General features: G+C 35.6%; 3 protein-coding genes across 3 annotated transcripts; all 3 read right to left on the bottom strand.

The window, feature by feature from the left end:
- Window positions 1-7,135: 7,135 nt before the first annotated feature.
- On the bottom strand, window positions 7,136-9,368 carry LOC148186084 (uncharacterized). Its single transcript, XM_088072257.1, has 4 exons — window positions 9,206-9,368; window positions 8,380-8,491; window positions 7,721-7,790; window positions 7,136-7,405 (listed from the first exon to the last, which is right to left on the bottom strand). The coding sequence occupies exons 1-4, from the start codon at window positions 9,282-9,284 to the stop codon at window positions 7,319-7,321; spliced, it is 348 nt and encodes a 115-aa protein (XP_087928383.1). The 5' UTR covers window positions 9,285-9,368; the 3' UTR covers window positions 7,136-7,318.
- A 2,724-nt stretch (window positions 9,369-12,092) lies between these two features.
- On the bottom strand, window positions 12,093-14,270 carry LOC148186083 (uncharacterized). Its single transcript, XM_088072251.1, has 4 exons — window positions 14,112-14,270; window positions 13,196-13,310; window positions 12,598-12,670; window positions 12,093-12,325 (listed from the first exon to the last, which is right to left on the bottom strand). Exons 1-4 carry the CDS (start codon window positions 14,182-14,184, stop codon window positions 12,275-12,277), a joined length of 312 nt encoding a protein of 103 aa, XP_087928377.1. The 5' UTR covers window positions 14,185-14,270; the 3' UTR covers window positions 12,093-12,274.
- A 1,320-nt stretch (window positions 14,271-15,590) lies between these two features.
- Window positions 15,591-18,596, bottom strand: LOC148186082 (uncharacterized). The gene is made up of 4 exons (XM_088072208.1): window positions 18,440-18,596; window positions 17,249-17,369; window positions 16,947-17,025; window positions 15,591-15,837 (listed from the first exon to the last, which is right to left on the bottom strand). Exons 1-4 carry the CDS (start codon window positions 18,516-18,518, stop codon window positions 15,811-15,813), a joined length of 306 nt encoding a protein of 101 aa, XP_087928334.1. The 5' UTR covers window positions 18,519-18,596; the 3' UTR covers window positions 15,591-15,810.
- Window positions 18,597-19,488: the final 892 nt, after the last annotated feature.

The following is a 19,488-nucleotide window of genomic DNA, read 5'->3' as shown; positions in this document are numbered from 1 at the left end:
GACAGAGTAACTGATAGTATCATGCTTACCTTTAAGGTTACCTAACGTTACGTTTGTCGGCAGGTTTAATGACAGTCGAGCTATGACTTGGTAGGAGATCCCGGGACTGTTTAACAGCACCGTGTCCAATGTTTACCGCTGCTGTTGTGTTAGTTCGTGCCACGCAGACACAGCAAGAAACACTGAATACTCTTAATATTAAGCTCCAGTTTGCCCCGTCATTTTCAGCACAAAACACGCCTAAAAATATCACAACTTGCATAAGAAAAGCAGCTGTGAAAACCACTAAGGTGGTCCTTTGTCACAGACGGTTTTTGTTACTTTCATGGACTGAAGAGTCATAGAGAGTCTGATTTATGTGACCTCAGGATTTAATTTCTGCTTTTTGCTGATGATGTAGTTCTGTTCACTCTCTTTGACCTGACCAGAGTCAACAAGTCCAAGTCTGAAGACGTGAGCTTCAGTAAAACAGTTGAATGGTTCAAGAGCAACAGACTGTCTGCTTTAAGTGCAGGTGCCTGATAAACTTTCTGAGTTTCAAATCTGGTGTCAAAGGTGATGATTTATGATTTATTTTGACATAAAATGATCCAAATATTTTCAGTCTGAAAATAAGGTGTTGATTAGTTTAACCATTTTATCATTGAGTTGCATAAAAATATTTAATAGGTCAAAAGTCAGATGGCCTGGATGATGAAAGTGGATTGGTTTTTGGGCAAAGATTTTGAAGTAATGTCATTTTACAGTGGAAAATGTTTGACCTCATGGTTTCCACGTGTCAGGAAGAAGAGTGGCCTGTTTCTTGAAACTCTTCAATTACTTCCTGCCCCACTTTGATATCTGTAAAAAAAACACAGAAAAGGGGAAGTAATAATGCTACATTATACAGTTTGGTAGTTTCAAAAGGATGTCCGTGTCATGTGCCAAACTAATCATACCTCCATTTCACAGGGGTTGATGTAGATATCAGCATTCAGAGTCTTACTAATACTTTGAGTACACAGGGCAGATGCTTTGTCATGGCCATCACACCTCTGTATCACAGGATGTGAAGAAATGATGGGCAGTTTCTTAGGAAGTCACTGTAACAGACAGACATTCAGTCTGCAGCAGGTTGAAATATGAAAGTAGCTACGCTGGATGTGGTCAGTGTGGCCGGTAGAGTCGCTTCCAGAGCAAAAAACAGTCAGCGTGTTTCACATTTTTAGCATTGCTGCTGGTCGGTCACATGTCTGTGTCACAGCGTAAAACTCAATATGTTTCTATAAAGATTTGCATCTTGACTGTTGACTATATGACTTTGTCCAGACAGTACAACGAAGGACAAACTGCTCAATGAAAAGCACAGTTAATGTAACGTTATTTGACAAAAATCTCAACTCAACATCCACTTGCTGTCTTTCTGCAGAGCTTTCAATTATATCACATGGCCTTCATCAGCAGATGGAGTTTGCTGACGATGCAGTAAAAGTTATGCATGGTGCTTGAAATCCTTGAAAGTTTAAGAATCTGATCAGTGAAAACATTTTTAAAGTAGATACAAGATAAGATACTTAGATTTAATATGTTATATTACAAATGTATATCGATTAAAACCAGGGGTGGGAATCACCGAAGGTCGAACAACATTATATTATCATTGTATTAAAGTGACGGTACAATATTACTGCAGTTTTAAAACTGTTGTGATATACTGAGTATTGCAGTAAAATATGTTAAGTTATTACCAACTGCAAATAGTGTCCCTGACAGAAGACTTTGTCAGAATTTGTTTTATCTAATGAGATTAAGTTTTCAGTCAATTCATCTTCTTGTCTTGTCTAAGTCCTTTTTAATTTTTTGCAGTAAAATTGATCTAATCAAGTGAAAAAATGTTTCTTACTCTAGCAGGCTACTAAAAGTTAAGTTGTATTTATAATATTTATAATTCATACAAAAAAAAAAATCTATATTTGGCGTCTATTTATCAACATGACATTGCCACACAAAGAAATATTGTGAAACTGTGGCATATTGATTTTTCCCCCAATGAAAGCTCCATCAAATTCTCAATAATGTAACAGTTATTAATCTTGAGTCACGTCTCAAACTATGGTGTGTTGGGTCCTTGAATTTGAAGGAGTTAGACCTGGAAAGTCCTTGAAATGTCCTTAAATCTGATGTTTAAGAAGTTGTGGGAATCCTGGCTTTGGGAAAACTCCCATTTCCAGTGTCAGGAGTTAACTCTCATCCTCAACTTTTAGGGAGTAATAGTTTAAGTTGGATAATATTAAGAAGCTTTACAGAAAAATGACAAATTTAATTCTTCACCACAATCTTTAGTCAGTGCTTCAGCAATTGTTTCCTCAAATTTTCCTTTTTTATTTTATTTTTGATCAGAATTCTTTGTCGGTTTCAAGTTTTCTTGGCAAATAAACTCTCACTTAACAAACCATTTCCAAAATCTCATGAAATGGAAAAAGTTGTGCTTGAACTGTAAGTAGCTGCTGCGTTCACACCTGCTGCTATAATGACTTGACAGTAAGTCATGTATTATAAGAATCAAAATGAAAATACTTCAACCACACTAACGTCTGCCCCCTCAGCTGTGACGCTGTCGCTTTGAACAACTCCAGATAAAGATCTCAAGATCTTATTTTGTTGCTTGTTTGTGGTACTCGTTGCTGGGATGGTTTTTATCGGCCTTGTGACAGTCTTGTTTTGAGTCCCTGTGGGTTTGACAGGTTCATCCTGGCCCAACCACAGCCTCATGTGTGAAATTAGAAGCATTTAATATAAACCTGTGATTAAAGTTGTGAACACAACATTAACAAACCACCAATTTTTAGATCGATGGTGAAATTGCTATCAAACAGTTGCTTATTTCCACGGTTACAGAGTAAAAATGATCATTCATTCAGAGTCATGTGTGTTTCCACCTGATGAATACTGACTCTTTGATGAATCATACTGACACCTACAGTAAATCTACAATAATCAGTCACTAATGTTGTGTTCTGTGATGCAGTTAGATTTGACTTTTATTCATAAATAATGTTACTTAAAGTCTGATTTATGATTTTGAGTGTTTTTTCCGAGTTTACTTCAGTAGGATTTAATTGTAAATTAATTTTAACGAATAATTATTTAGAAAGTTTATATTTGTAGCATTTATGCATTTATTTTTGGACAAAGAGCCACACTAGAAGAATGCTTTATACATGTTTTAAAAGTCAGCCTATTGATTGGGCCGGTGTATGTATTTACCCTCTGACTCCCCCTGTTGGGAAAAATTAAGACCTGCTGACATTTTTGAGGGGAAATATGAGGACAGTGCACAGCTTTATCCAAAACTGTCTTTTGGTAAAAGACAATAAAGAAAAACTGTGCAGGACTTTTGACTTTAAGCAGCACTTGATATTAAATACAGCATTATAATTTTTAAACATTTTTTTGGGGGGGGTGTCCACAGATAATAATACATTCTACAATTATGCCACTTTTCCCAATTAAGCCTGACGCTGACAACCACCCTCTACCCCATGGTGCGAGTAATTACAAAATTATAATTTTACATTCATGTGTAAGACACAAAATAAACACATTAAGGAAAAGGAAAAAAATAAACCAGTATTCATGCCAAGACTATTAATTGTTTAGTGTTTTAATCACAGTTTTTATTCAAATCTTCATGTTTCAGGAACAATGAAAAAAGACATAAAAATCAGCAGCTGAAATACTAAATCCAGCACCAGCCTGTGGAGCCAGCTGAGACGGTACCTACAGATCAGGGTTTGTCACAACTTTGTCGCCATCATGTGGGGAAAATAAATATACATGTCCAAATTTAGGAAAAAAAGCCAACCAGATGTGTCTGCTTTGCACACAGTGCATGCTGGGATATCCTATAACCAGTAACCAAGCCTGCATGACCAGACAGACGAAGCAAACAATGTTAAACTAGATATAGTAGAAGCCTTAAAAAAAGACGTGCAGTCACACTCCATTAACTGTTTAAGCTACTATTCAGTGGTCCCAGTTATGATCCAGTTTGGCAAGAAGAAACCCCGGAGATGGTAATAATACGCCAAACAATAATGTTAAACAAACAAACAAAGGCCAGACAAGAATAAAGGTCAAATTTAACAAGAGACTAGAGGCAGAGACATGTTAGAAAATACAATAGCAAAATCAAAATATTATTACTAATGATCAGAATAATCAGCAGAATCAAGACAGAATAAAAATGTAAGTTAAAAAAAAAGTAAAATATAAATAAATAAATAAATAAATAAATAAAGACAAAGTAAAAAGGAGACAAATTTAAAAAATCCAAAATACTAATGCTGTTTCCAAATGTTAGAAAGAACAGAAAGGAAAACATCTGAAACATCTCCGACTCTGGCTTCTCATCTAAAAACGTAATTGCATTAAGTATAATCTTAAAAAGGTTTATAGGTGCAGTGCATTGTAGGGGCAGCTGCAAACTCTTTGCACCATTTGAAGCACAAAATGTTGAACTGTTTGTAATTAATCTAAACGTATATAGTTTACTGTTAAAGTCTTTCCTACTATTTTAAATCAAACTCTAACATAAAATATGTTTTTATTTGAATTTTACATTTTGAAGACCTTTATTTTTAGTCTGTCTTTGTATGAAATTCAGTAGAATGCAGATTACAGATTATAATTGTGTTGACACCACATTTATGGAAACAAACGTTACGATGAAGCAACTACCTGTCTGAATATCATGATTTGGGTTCGACCAAAAACGCCTCTTCCTCTTTCTTGTTGCTTTATCTGTCCCGTCACCATGACGGTGTATTCCTGCGTCTTTGTAAAAAGGCGTTAACGTGACTGACCACTGACTTTTAGATATTAACCTGTTGTAGTGTTTCAGCATTAAAAGGCTAATGTCATGCTGTAGCAGTAATGATTATTAAAGTTTTTATCAGATTATCAGTTATAAGCCAAGTTTAAGAACACATCAGCAACTGACAGATGTCCCACCCTGATCACAGCCACTGATAAACAGACTGAAGTGACATGTGGTTTTGTAACTGGGCATTGTGTTGCTTCACGTTGCATTTCATAGTAAACTTTTCTTTTTCTCCAGAAAACCTGAAGGAGCCTCATTGTTCTGTGTTTAAAATGCTCTAACTTTAAAATATTCAGTAGAGCTATGAGTTATCATTGCAAAATAATATTCATAAAAATGTGATTAATAGCATTATTGCATTAAGATCTTTAGACCTAAGTTGCAAAGTTTAATTTTAACCAAATCAAAGTGACACCATTAACCCTTGGGGCCCGCTTTTATATTACACACTCATATCGCTCTGCACACAAAATCAGGCTATAAAAAATATTACAGGCGACATCAATATGATTTTTAACTTTCATTCAGTTTATTTGTTTTAACCAACACCAGTCCTAATTATAAATATATCATGTTAATGCATTTCCAGGATTTTAACCCTTTGAATGCCAGTGTTTTGTCATGATGCCGACATGTTTTTAAATGGTAATGGTTTCAGTATCGCATTTTTAGCATTTAACAGTATGAATTTAATTTAATGCAATTTTGTTTCCACAGTGTATTTTAGACTTATTGTAGGAGCTGAGCTGGAAATTCCAAAATTAAATAGAAATGTGCAATCTTGCCAAAATTAATGCCATATACATGAACACAGCAATAATTGTGCAGTAAGGGGCGTAAAATGCACCAAACAGTCCCCAAGGGTTAATTGTTAAATCGATGAAAACCAAATAACTATAGCTTAATTTTGTGTAACGAGAATCAAAAGGTAACATAAATGTACTGTTGGGGATTAAAGACCTGTACCCTCAGTTGGTTTATTTTAAGGTGAAAGGAAACATTTTCAGCAGTTTGGCCTCATAAAGCAGCTCTGTCCAGTAGGTATGTGCATATTAATGTTTGCAACTGCTCGTATATGTTTAGCATAAAACAGACAGATTTAGGATCACATTGTCTAAACGCGAATCAGACACTTGTGTGGAATGATGAAAGCAGCAGGGGATAAACAATTCGATCTGTTTATTATCAAGGACATTTAAACCTGCAATAACTGATTTTTATGTCCACTAAAGGGCAGCATAAATAAGGTCGTGAACACTGTATTTAGGTGTAGATTTGGTGAATGTGTGACCAAACTGTTGCTGTCTGCAGGGCGTTTGTTTTTATCTCCTTACGGCTTCACTTTTCAATAAAATAACCCCCTCCAGAAAACTTCATAGTTCACCACTGTAAAACATTTTGTTTTTATCTGAAAGTAGTGACTTTTGTTTTGTTCAAACTGCGTTATAACCTAGTTTAGGATAAGGAAGGGAATATCCAAAACTTTTTTACCATTCTGGTTTGTCTTCCTCCTAATATATTTTTGCCTGAGATCTCTTATTTAATTCTACATCAATTTTGGCCTTATTTTAGCATTATTGTTTGGTTGTTATCGTTGTATTTCCTCTGCAAGAAACCCTCCTTTTTTCCTCTTTGCTGTATTTGTCAAAATCACTTTGTAAACTCAGTTCCCAAAGGTGCTTTATAGTCAAAGTTATTAGTATTATTTTCAGCTTGTTTCCGTCTCTTATACTTTTTAAAAAATGTATGGGCTTTTCAACAAATTTTTCCAATACAAGTTAATGGGAGGAATCGTCCGACCCTCTTAAACGTACTCCACTTTGTAATGATGCTGCCTCTACATACATTCAGCTGCAGACTTCATTTTAACTTAAAATGGGTCAAAAGACTTTGACCCCTTAAACCCGTGTTCAGCTTTGTGATTTATTTTACAGATTTTAAACTGCAGTGCAATGCATCTGGGTGTCAAGATTTTTGTTTCTTCTTTTTTTGCATTTGTAGTTTTTCTGCAATATGCATTTTTAATATAATTATTGGGTAATTTATATAATTAAACCATTACTAAGACACATGTACAAGTGACACAGATGTGGTCACTGAGGTCCAGTTAATAATAGCCATCAATGACTGATCACACCGTTATTCATAGATTTGTTTTTTTTCCATTTTTACTGCACAGACTCAGCACAGAAATCCCCATTCAGTAATATAGTAAACTGCAACTAAATATAGACCTTAAACAAGAAGTAAATCAACATTCAATCACGTTTCAAAGCCATTTCAAAATATTTATTTGGGTTTTGGTACATTTCCAAAAAAAGAAGAATAACTGCACTTTGCTATGTTTTCACAATAATGCCCCAAAAATGGTTTTAATATGCAGAAAAATAATTTTAACAATGCAAGTCTCCGTCAAAGCAAGAAGTTGGACTTGGTCTCAGAAGCTCTGTCGCTGCATCATTTTAGCCACTTCAGATCATCCACATCCAGGAGCAAGAATCTTCTCAGTTTATGGGAGATTTGTGGAGAACAGTTTATTTTATTCTGTGGTGAAGAACACAGCAAAAATGGTCAAACAATGAAGAATCAAAAGCACCTAAAATGCCTCAAACTGTCTTTAAAGGTTAAAGGGAGTTTTTGTCTCAAGAACTTTTTCTTTCTTTGGAAATGCTAAAGAAATGATCATGAAATTACAGATCTTCACTGTCTGATTGCAAGTAAAACAGGAATGTAAGCAGTTTAGGAAAGTCACATTCAGCTTAATTGGTCACATTTTTGAAACCTTTCATCCTGCAATGTTAGAAACACTTTTCATTCTTCAGATCCTCTAAATGTAGCACATCATGGTAGTTATCTCACATTTTCTATTTTTTTGAGCCACTGGGGAGTTGGTTTGACACAAAACGTTTCATTCTTCTCTGTTATGATCCTAGAAACAGGGAAATAAAACAATTAGACATTTTTATCATTACTTTTGGATGAATTTGTATAGGTGAGTACTTGATAATAATTAAATTATATCACAAAGGGATAGGATTAAATAAGTTCATACATCATTTCCTCCTTTTCACACATATAAATAGCATTAATTGTCTTTTTTCTGTTTCTCCTTTTGATATTCAAATGTTTTAACCTCTGTTTTTGTTGGGTTTTTTTACATGTTCAAAAGAAAGACATCAATCAATATGAACATTAAAATGTAACATCCTTGGTACGAAATACAAGCAAATACAAAATATTAACAGTACTAAGTATAAAAATGTGTATAAAAGTGCAACGGGTGTTCAAACAGTAGCAACTTATACTTCAGTATGAGACCCGAGTACTTCTTCCGCCACTGATGATGTTAATGTGAACAATTTATTTCACATTTTCGGGATTTAAGACTTCAGTGAAGGAAGTCAGGGGGATAAACGTTACAGAGGTACATATCAGCTAGTATGATGACATAAAAAAACGTTGAATGCAGATATTTTTTTCAGATTTATGCATGTAAAAACAAAGCTTGCTGTACTTACACATGAGCCCCGATATGGCAGCGTGTTCCATTTTCCTGTAAATAGCAATACCTGATGTCCTTCATCTCCCCAAGATATCCCCCGACCTTCTCACAGCAGTCCAAATGCATGCCTAAACCAATTGTCAGACAAAGAGAGAGAGTAAGAGAGATACTGTTGTAATTTTTTTAATTACACACTGTTGCACCTTGGGAGACACCCAGAGAATATCTTTAAAAATGTGAGACAGACATCTTTTTCAGTTTTTGCTTGTTCTGTGTTCATGTGGACACCAGGCTTCAAATTTAATTTAATTTTTCAATTCTACTTTAATCTAATTTAATTTTGAAAACATGTAGGTCTTCTCACTTGCGGTTTTACCTCAGTGGTATAATTGGTGCTTTAAGACCATGTTTTTGAAATATTTTTGAGTTTTCCCAAATGCAAAGAAGTTTTCTTTGCACATCTGTTTTAAAACAGGAGTGTAGGAGAGGGACGAGAAGAACCTCTCTGCAAGTTCTCTTGTAGTTTACTTCACAGAAATGGATGAAATGCTGAGATACAGGCCTGCTGCATATATATTTTTCAAAAGTTGTCTCACATCCTTAAAATTAAGAAGCTCTTACAACCCCCAGTGGAGCTTTGACGACCCCTGCTGGGGGTCAGGACCCCAGGTTGGGAACCAGTAGTCCACTCGTCATGTATGTAATACTTAATCATTTTTAAAATAAAAACATGGGATGGTATGCCACATACGTATTGTATAAAGCAAAAACCAATAATTACCGATCAGTCCTATGTTGATTAATATATAATTTTTAAAACTGTATATTCAGAGGAACAGTACCTGCAGATGCAGAGAAGTGCATCACCACAGCCAGGGTGAGCAGACTGATCCTGACAGAGAAAGTCATCGACATCTTCATAGGCTTCGCGGCACCAAAACTGACTAAGTAAATTGATATTCAGTTATTTGCTTGCCAAAGTGTAATGATGACTGAAGCACACAGAGGTGTGTTGTTGTTTTTTATACTGCAGCATCACACTAAATGAGGAACCGTTGTTGTCATGTGTTTGTGCAGAGACTCACACACTCAGTAGATGGTGAGTTTGCCGCTCATGTCCATATATGTACACATTTGTAGTATCAAGGCTCATCCTCTTATGCAATTAGTTCTCTTGGAGAATTATATCAATTTCAACATCATAAAGTTACAAGTGAACACCCCTGATAAGTTTGTTAGGGCTGGGCGGGTTAAAATAATGTCACAATATTTGAGAGCTACATCGATATATATCTAAATTTTTTGAAATCTCTAAACTACTGAAAACTGCTAAAATACAAAATTAGTAAATGAATAACAGTTGCAAATAACGTAGCTACTGCCTTGAAATAAAGTTACATAAACTACTGTTACAATAACGTTTAACAAAATAGTGTTATGATATTAAATAAAGTAAAGTATAAAGTTAGATTCATAGTAAAGTTAAATAAAGTATTGTTATAATCAAATAAATGAAAGCAGAGCCCACGGTGCTTTTATTTCGGAGGACCCAGGTTGTCTTGGTCCGGAAGCGTTGGTGTTTTTTCTCTGGAACCGAAGCTTCCAGTCAATAGTTGGACATTAGCGTTAGCAGAAAGTTAAAATGTTACTGTGATATGAATGATTCATCCACTGCGAGCTCAAAACAAACTAGCAGCTCTCCAGTTCATAGATTAATAGTATTTACGAATCACAGTAGTTCTCCATGGTCGCAAAAATGTGATTAAATAGTCACAGTCTTGAGCTCTGCAAAAGCCCTGTTTTGTGTGTGTGTGTCTGTGAAAGTCTTAGAAGAGAGAGAAGAACGAAATGCTAAAGCGAGCCTCGTGCCAGTGGCTAGAAATAGGAGATAATTTATACTCAATGTTTGCGATTAAGTCCTTTTATACATTGCATGTTAAACAAGTCACGATACATTGAGTATATTTGTATATATATGTATGTATGTATATTAGCCACTCCTAGTTCTGTGTCTGACTTTTTTCCTCTATGGGATACGAGCTCCTCCTGGTTTTGAGCAGGTTGGTCGCTGTCCGTGTCTTGTGTTGAATTCCCATGTTTAGTATCGCTTTCCAGCTCCTTCATGTTTGTTTTCGTGCCATGCATTGTGTAGCGGCCCCCTCAGACACGCAGACGGACACAAAGATTTATCACATGAAGTAAACGAAATAAACAATATAGCATAAAACATTAGAAATTTTTTTTATCGCCAAACGATATATTTCGTCATTTTGCACTGCCCTAGTCTAAGTAATGCAAATGTTTTTTGAGGTAGAGCACCTCACGCCAGGCTGTGAAAGTTTCTTATTTGCCAATTCAATTTAACATGTAAGCTGGCTTTGCAACCTGAAAAACCTACATGTATTTATATTGCACTCAACAATGCATTATTTCAGGAAAACAATTGAGAAATTTTTATTTAGCTAAATGCCTCAGAAGAAAAAGCTTGGGCGAGAAAAGGCAGGAAACTATTGAGAGATAATGGTGGTTTTCTGTCCAGTCTCATCTTTCTCTCATCAAAACACGCAAAAATGCCAACAAAACATTTAAATACAAGTTAAATTATTTTTTACATTTTTAAATATTGTCTAAACAGAGACTTCTAGATAGATATTTTAAATAATAGTGTGCTTCCACCTTTGGGGAGCTTTGTGGCAGACCCTTTTCTTGTTTTTAGGAAGAGACTCAAAATGACCAAAAAGAGATGCAAAGGAACTGCAGAGACACAAAATAAGTACAAAGTGTCACAAAATTAACACAGAGACAAAAAATTACGACAACGACGAGACACAAAAGACCACAAGGGCTCACAAAATAGGTACAAAGCAACACAAAAAATCAAAAAAGACAAAAAAATAACTACAAAGCAACACAAAATGTTCAACAAGAGCACCAAACAATTACAAGTAGGACTCAAAAAAAACAACTACGGAGATACACAAAACAACCAAAAGAGCACACAAATAACTGAAATGACACAAAACAAAGAAAAAAGACACAAAATAATTACAAAGAAGCACACATTTTTCAAAAGGACATGAAATTACATGAAAGAGACCCAAATGACTGAAAAAATACATAAAAGAATCACAGATACTTAAAACAACCACAAGGAGATACAAAATAACTACACAGTGACACAGAAACAGTAAAAAAAAATAAAAACATAAAATGGCTTCAAAAAGACACAAAATTACCTCAAATTGAAATGCAAACAACTACAAAAATGCACTAACAACTACAAAGAAACACAAATCAACCACAAGGAGACACAAAACTACAGTGTGACTCAATGCAAAAAAAAAAAGTCATTTACCGCAAAGAGACCCAGATGAGTCAAAAAATGGCTACAAAGCATCACAAAACTATCTAAAAAAGACATAAAATTACTCCAAAAAAGAGACACAAAACCACCAAAAGATGCATAATGACCCCAAGGAGACTCAGACTACAAGCAGGTCTGAGTGTTGTGCTCTCATGTAGGAGAGGTGGTGGGGCCCTTTGCATATCTGAGCCCAGGGGCCCATTGTCTCATGGTCCACTCATGCTGTAAGTAGCTGAAGTGACTGTAATGTTTCTTTATTTCTGATGCAACATCTGACTGTGGTGACATCATTTATCTACAATGAATCTGCGTTTTTCTGTCAAAACAGGACATTTAATAAGTGTTTTAAAAATGAGTCAACTGCATTTTTAATCCATTCAGCATTTATTTTTGTTCAACTCCAAATTAAGAACACTGCATTTACTGTTACAGTCTGTTTAGAATTTGTTTTAAAGCTGCATAAAATGAAATTCGTTTTCGTGATAAATCAGCGGAAAATGTCGCTCCTTTGCCATGGCGTTTTGGTCATGCTGCAACATGTTTATCTTCAGATCTTCTGCAGCTCTGACTCGATGGCTGGAGGACACTTTATTTTTCCCTGTAAAAGAAGACCAAGAGAAAAGCAAATGTTTATGATGATTTGTAAAATGTACTTTTTTTATGACCAAAAGTTCCTGCAAAAGTAATGACACATCACCATCTGCTGCACTAAAGATATTTAGTCTGAATCAACAATGCATCATGCCAACTCGCTAAATTAATTGTTAATAAATTCATTAATCAATATACCGTGTAAACATCAGCGTGTTAGCATTGTCATGTGAGCATGCTAACTCTAGTGCAGCTCACAGAGTTGTAAGATTGACTCACCGAGTTAACCATGTCTTTGAACTTCGTGGACTTTGACGTGATACACTGCCATTGACCAGCTGAAGTTTTAAGCCTGGAAACAGAAAACAGGAAATTTTAATTACTCGAACATCATTTGGCTGATGCACTTCTCCACAACACCTCCAGTCAACCCACAGGGGCTGTTTGTTGCATTTTACATGCTTTTCATTCTTTATTTCTTGATGATTTTGGCTGTGTTCATGCGTATGGCGTGAATTTTGGTAAGATTGTGTATTTTTGTTTAATGTAGAAATTTCCAGCTCAGTTCCTACGACAAGTCCAAAATACACTGTGGAAACAAAGATAGTCTAAAAATCTATGACATATGATGACCAAAAATAATCTACTTTTCATGTAGTTCATTGAAAATATTTTTTTATTTAAAAAAAAACTAATACAACTTGGTGACATCATTACAAAAATCTGAGGTTAAATTTTAAAAAAATATTGAATATTTTACATTTATGATTAACACTGATGTTGGTTAAAAATATAAGTTGAAGTGAAAGTAGAAAATAATTTCAATGTATAACTTTTTTCTTTTTTAAGCTTGATTTTGAAAGCGTGCTGTGCTTACAGGTAGGCATGAATGCTGCAGCCGTCTCTTGGTGTCTGTGTAAAGCACTTAGAGATCGGCTCTTTAGTCCCGTAGTAACCTCCGTAACAGCAGGGGAGATGTCTGTAGGCATCCACTGTGACACACACACACACACACACACACACACACACACGCACACACAAAGAGAGAGAGATACTGTCATTTATCCTTACTCCAAAAAAATAACAAGCAACATACACTGTTGAAAATGTTTCAGAAATGATAAAAAAAACCATTGAAGGTCTAGTTTCTTCCTTCCTGCATTTGTTTTGTGTCATTTTTGTTTGCTTTATGTCTATTTGTGTTTGTGTGTTTCATTTTGTGTTTATGTCTTTTTGTATCTAAATGAGTCTTTTGTGGTCGTTTTGTGTCTTATTTATTACTAATGCTTCAACTTCACTAGAAGTTTTGTTGAAAAATATGCAATGAATGTTGTTCTACCTGAACTATAATATTAACTATAAAAATATTGTTTTTCACGGCTTACTCTTAAATTCATGTACACTTTCAGCACTTAATGGTAGGTCAGTGTTAATAATAATAATAATACATAATCAAAAGTGCCACACATTTTAGCGACATTAAAGATGCGTTTTGGTCACTTAAAAGTGTAATTAACATTTTAAAATGGCTCTTATAGCAAAATGTATTCGCACAATGTTTAACCGTATAGATTAAATTGTGCTCAATTTTGACTGTTTTCTGAGCGTTTTCTTACTTTTAGACCCGTCGACTAGTCTAAGTTTCAAATGTCATTTAAACGTCAAGAAAATTAGTCATCAGAAAAATCCCTAATTAAGACCTTACCAATCGCAGTGAATTACAGAACTCTAGAGGCTGTTATGACTGTCTGTCTATTCACGACAATGCGAACATTGTGCACGAGAAACCGTACCTTCTGACGCAGAGAGGAGCATCAGCACAGTCAGAGAGAGCAGAACGATTCTGACGGAGAGAGTCCTTCTCATCTTCAAAGGCTTCACGGCACCGAAACTGACTCTGAATCTGAAAATCGGTATTCAGTCACCTCAAAGTCGAACGATGATGAAGCGGAGAGTTTTCGTTCTTAAATACCGCAGTGTGTTCAAAGAGGAACCATCGCCGTCATGGAGAGTGTTAATGACGGTGCATTCACACTAACACTTACACCCCCAAAAGATGGTGAGATTAGATTGTCGAACATGTCCGTGTGTGTTCAGGGTGGTTGTTTATCTCGTATCAGTTCGTCCTCAGTTCAGCAGCCTGATAATAGACACTTTAAACCCTCACCATCTCATCCATTTTAATTTTCTACGTCGAAGTTATTCAACGCCAAAAAAGCAACGTGAACAAAATCAATTCTCCATCTGTAGTTTTTTTTACACAGAACTGCATTGGATCATTTTTCACAAGTTTTGGTAATGTAACCCTAACCCTGTAAAAAGTCAATATGTTTATGTCCGTCGTTATTGGAAAGAAAATTCCCTGCTGTCCCAGGGTGCTCGGACTTAATGATTATTCTTTGTTCTGTCTTATAAAGAAAAATACATACACCTGGCATGTCACATGCGTCCTTCACTGGAAACCACCACATGACCTGTCACTACGTCACTGGACTAATGTGTTCATGGATATTATACACATGGAACAATTAGTAGCAAGAATTGAATTTATTTTTGTTATTTTGACTACTTTTACCCCTCCTCGCCAGCGACAGCTGTGGCTAAAAGCATTCAGGTTTTCATGTTTTCAGGTTGTCCGTATGTCCTATTCTCGTGAACGTAGTGTCTAAAGGTGCCTTGAGGGAAATTCCTCAGATTTGGCACAAACGTCCACTTGTGCTCAGTGATGAACTGAATAGATTTTGGAGGTTTTTTGGGGGGGGGGGGGGTTTGCCAAAACTCAAGAATTCATGACAAAATTTCACACAAATGTCTCATAGGACAGCGATGACCTGATGACATTTCATTTCCAAAAGGTCAAAATTCATCACAATGTTTAATTGCCATCATCTAACGCCATAAAAAGAGACCTGTGCAGTTTGGTTGAAGATGCGTGTGAAGCATCTGGGCTTTAGAATTTGTAGCCCCTTATAACATCCATATTTAAAGCACTGTCAAATTTTATAAATACACGTGTGTCTGGATGGACATGGATGTAAACTTTAGGTGCAACTCGACTGGTTTGCACGCAGTAATTCTTGTTCCTCATTGTATATTGTCATGTCACTTCTGTATTTATTTAAATAAATTTGCTTTAGGTTTCTATTTTTACCGGCTTTATGACAACCACTGCAGTCTGGTTTGAAAGGCATGACGCTGAGTCAGCACAGACATCCCCATTCATGCAGGGAACCCCCACTGAACTACCGTTCATCACACAACAGACAGTCACATTTCAAATCCACTGATTTATTTTTGGTTACAGGTTAAAAAAAACAGAACAACTCTGCCATTATTCTCTCTGACAACTTTACAAAACAAATCCGTTTTTAGAGAAATTAAATAGAAAAATAATTTAGATTTAAATATTTATATAAACAAAATAAATAGTAATTCAACAGAAAATGTTCAGTGTAGCTGCTTCGCTGGGACGTTTTTCAGCCAGGACTGCTTTTAAAGCTCCAGATCAGGGGGACATTTCTGTTTTTAAAGAGAGAGAACAAGACAATTAGAGTTCATAAAGAAAAAATCTGAAATACTTCAATCATCTGTGCAATTGTGTGTTTATTTTACTGCTCAAGTTGACTGGTGGGAAGCTTTTTTTTTTTTTCTTTTTCTTTTTTAAAGGACCGCTTTTTCACTTTTAACTGAGTATGTTCCAACAGATGTAGACCTAAACGTGCTTGAGTGATTTTCAGGCTTTGTTATAGCAGCACGGTAATGTTGAAGTAGTAGTTAGATCCTAAATAAAAAGCCTAAAATTTCACTCCTGCTCAAAAGGCCATGAGTGGTTATTTTGGCCCCCAAATTTGAAACTCAGTAATTTGTCATAATGAACATGCGTTTATTGTGTCAGGATATCTTATGTTATGATATGATATGATATGTTCTGTATAGCCTAATTTTTTTTCTTTTTGAAAATTATTTAGGTGGAGGCTCCAAATAAGCACAATGGGTTTTTCTTTCTTTATTTTTATTTGTTTGTTTATTTATTGTGCCATCTAGTCATTATATTATGTATGATATCTTCTGGATAGCCTAATTTAAATTATTTTTTAATTATTTAGGTGGAGGCTCCAAGCACAAGCCCTATGGGTTTCTTTCTCTCTCTGCACTGCATGTCTATGTCATACTTTTTTTATTGTGCAAAACATAAAACTAAAGAAGGTGCAAACATTGCTATATGTTGACGCCTCTGTCAAAGAACTTGGTGTCAAAATTTGCGAGCTATAACACATATTTTCAGTTAGTTACGTGTGCTGAAACAGGCAGCGTTACAAACGTCCTTATTGGGCTTTATATTGGGCCTTATTGTGTCTGTGCTTTATTTGGTCCAGACATTAATGGGAAAGTTCATACTTTGTAACATTTTTAGATTTGGTTTGTTAAAATTTATATTGTTCAGGTACAAGCAAATGGAAAAGCAGCTTGACCAAATTTTAGGAACAGATTAGATTCTCGGCATGTGTAAATTCAGCACACTATGATAAACCGATATTGTACCTGCTGTGGTATTAAACACATGAATCCAGACTTCATTTTGTTTCCTAAATAATGAAGTTATGCTTTGTGTAATGTCTGATTCTCACCTCCTTTATCTGCTCTGTCAGCCATGGAGCATCTGGTTTGATGCAGAACATAGGTATTTTTTGCCTTTTGCCTTCAATTCTGGAAACAGATACAAAACAAAACAATTAGACATTTTCATCACCTAAGTGTTTGGTCATCAGTATCAAGATCAAACGTTCTTGACCATGCAAACATTTCTAAATTCACAGATTTCCTCATGCAAACAAATTAGAAGCAAACGTAGCTTATTCATCCTTTTATTCCTCTGTTTCAAGATGAAGCCAACAGTGAGGAGTTTGTTGCTGTTTCTCGTGACACTTACACAAAGGCGTGGGGGCAGTCCTGTCGTTCTATCTGTTCAACACACTTCTTGATAACGCGGATCTTCATGGAGGTGAGATTGCCGGGGCAGTTGCAGTCTAATGAGAGACCAAAGCAACCCACTGCAAGGAATAACACACAAAGAGAGAAAATACTGTCATTATTAACCCTCAGGGCCCCATTTAATATTACACACACATGTTGCTACGTGCACAAAATGTGCTTTTCAAAATCAAGATTTAAAAAAATTATATGTTAACATGTCAGTTAATTTTTGTAACCAACATCAGTCCAAATCACAAATGTCAAACATTCATTTTCAGAATTCTAACCCTCTAAATGTCAGGTTTTTGTCGTGATGCAACTATGATTTTAGAGAAAAAACACACACAAAAATAAATTATTTTCAATATTCTACGTGCAAAGTAGATTGTTTGATGTTGATTACCACAGTCTGGGATATGTCAGTGATCAGCAGCTACACTGATTGTGACAGATCACTGAGTGGTAATAGCATGTATTTCCTCCATATGCCAAATATGGTCAAAATGACCTCATCAGTTGGAAAATAGTCAAAATGACAAATTCAGAGTCAAAAGCCCAGAATGACACCCAGAAATAATACAAGTCCTGTTTTTCTGCTCTGATGGCTGTGGGATCAAAAATGTCAGTTTGAATGGGTTTCAATGGAGCATTTTTTGACCTGAATAGTCTGAATGTAACTATTTAGTTTCCACAGTGTATTTTAGACTTATTGTAGGAGCTGAGCTGCAAATTCACTGATTACACTCAAATACACAATCTTGTCAAAATTGATACCATATGCATGAACAGAGCCAAAATTATTTAAAAAAAAAAAAAAGAGGAATGAAAGTGCATGGAAATATGCCAAACAGTCCCTAAGGATTAAATGTTTTATCACTAGTTTGTAGTCATCAGTATAGTAAGGTTACCTGTCACACTAAAATGTATTCAGTTTATTACCATATTCAATTGAGAAAAGCAAAAAAACAGCAAAAATTTTGCATTTTTGCTTGAAAAACGACTGACACTAATAGTTTTCTATCAGTTCTCTGATCACTACATCAGTCACTGACACTGTTTCAGTACGAGATTTAAACTCCCGAAGACAAAAGCTGCCGTCTGCACACGTCACATAAATCAGAACATTCAATGACGAGTTTAGTTTTACCTTCCGATACGGCGGAGAGCATCACCACGGCCAGGGTGAGCAGACAAATCCAGCGGCAAACAGAGTGAGGAGTCCACATCTTCAGATCTTCAAACTGACTCAGGGTCTCGGCTTCAAACCTATTTAGTTCTACTCGTCAAAGTCTTAATCATGAGTGAATGAGACAGTGGGGATCTTTTATACTGTTTCTGATATGCAAAAAGAGGAAGCATTGACATGCACACTGTTCCTACAGTGGAAATAAACATGCTGCAGTGATGACAGGACTCAGAGGTGTCCATCATGTCCATATATGTGCAGGATCTGTGCGGTGTTGGAGCGTGACTCATTTCGCTGTTACCTGACAGTCACACGTCACTGAAGTTTGAATTCAAAGCGAACTGCTACGACTTCAATGTAACCACAGATATGAGATATTGTCAAAAAAAATGAGGGAAAAATATCCAGTAACATATATAAAATTCTCTTAATTATATATATTTCAAATTAAGTTACCGAAAAAAAGATTTATTTTTTTTTTGTTTTTACTCTTTTTTTGTGGCTTATTTTTATTTTCAGAGCAGATGTAAGCAGACACAGGCAACAAATCAGAATCAGGATTCAAGACTTTGTAGCATAGATCCAGCCAAAATGTTCCTCCAAAAACACTATTGGTTGAAATCATATCTAAGGGGATACATAAAAACTGTGTTGGTGACACTAATCTTTGGTGCCCAAACTGTGCTGATTGTATAGATCTAACTGTCACATTGAAGTTGTGTGTCAAACACCCACATTTTAACTGAAATTATACTTAAAACCTTTCAGTAAATTCCTTCAGAGTCGTAAAAAAGTGTAAAGTGCTACTTGACTGCAGACAACCGAGAGGCAATAATTCTTTTCAAAGTGTTGACTGATGGATTTTCTTCCAACTTTTTTTCAACGTCAGACCATCAAACACACGTGGGAGCTCCCCAGTTCAACTTGCTGCTGCTGCCATTAGGACAAACAGCTGGATGTGAAGTTCCTGCATGAAATCCCTCTTGAGTGCGCGAATAAACACAGGTGAG

Source organism: Plectropomus leopardus, chromosome 21 (genome assembly GCF_026936395.1).
Source record: "Plectropomus leopardus strain MGB_pleo_1.0 chromosome 21, ASM2693639v1, whole genome shotgun sequence".
Taxonomy (NCBI): Eukaryota; Metazoa; Chordata; class Actinopteri; order Perciformes; family Serranidae; genus Plectropomus; species Plectropomus leopardus.
Note: the sequence above shows the minus strand (reverse complement) of the source record. Positions and strands in the feature narration are given on the sequence as shown.

Bases quoted from the DNA above. Each gene is read 5' to 3' on its own strand.
- LOC148186084 (XM_088072257.1), bottom strand. From the start codon at position 9,284: ATGAAGATGTCGATGACTTTCTCTGTCAGGATCAGTCTGCTCACCCTG. The intron at 8,492-9,205 runs GTACTGTTCCTC...CAATTGGTTTAG, and splicing joins GCACTTCTCTGCATCTGCAG to GCATGCATTTGGACTGCTGT. The intron at 7,791-8,379 runs GTAAGTACAGCA...CCCTGTTTCTAG, and splicing joins TGCCATATCGGGGCTCATGT to GATCATAACAGAGAAGAATG.
- LOC148186083 (XM_088072251.1), bottom strand. From the start codon at position 14,184: ATGAGAAGGACTCTCTCCGTCAGAATCGTTCTGCTCTCTCTGACTGTG. The intron at 13,311-14,111 runs GTACGGTTTCTC...TGTGTGTCACAG, and splicing joins GCTCCTCTCTGCGTCAGAAG to TGGATGCCTACAGACATCTC. The intron at 12,671-13,195 runs GTAAGCACAGCA...TTCTGTTTCCAG, and splicing joins TGCAGCATTCATGCCTACCT to GCTTAAAACTTCAGCTGGTC.
- LOC148186082 (XM_088072208.1), bottom strand. From the start codon at position 18,518: ATGTGGACTCCTCACTCTGTTTGCCGCTGGATTTGTCTGCTCACCCTG. The intron at 17,370-18,439 runs GTAAAACTAAAC...TATTCCTTGCAG, and splicing joins GCTCTCCGCCGTATCGGAAG to TGGGTTGCTTTGGTCTCTCA. The intron at 17,026-17,248 runs GTAAGTGTCACG...ATCTGTTTCCAG, and splicing joins GACTGCCCCCACGCCTTTGT to AATTGAAGGCAAAAGGCAAA.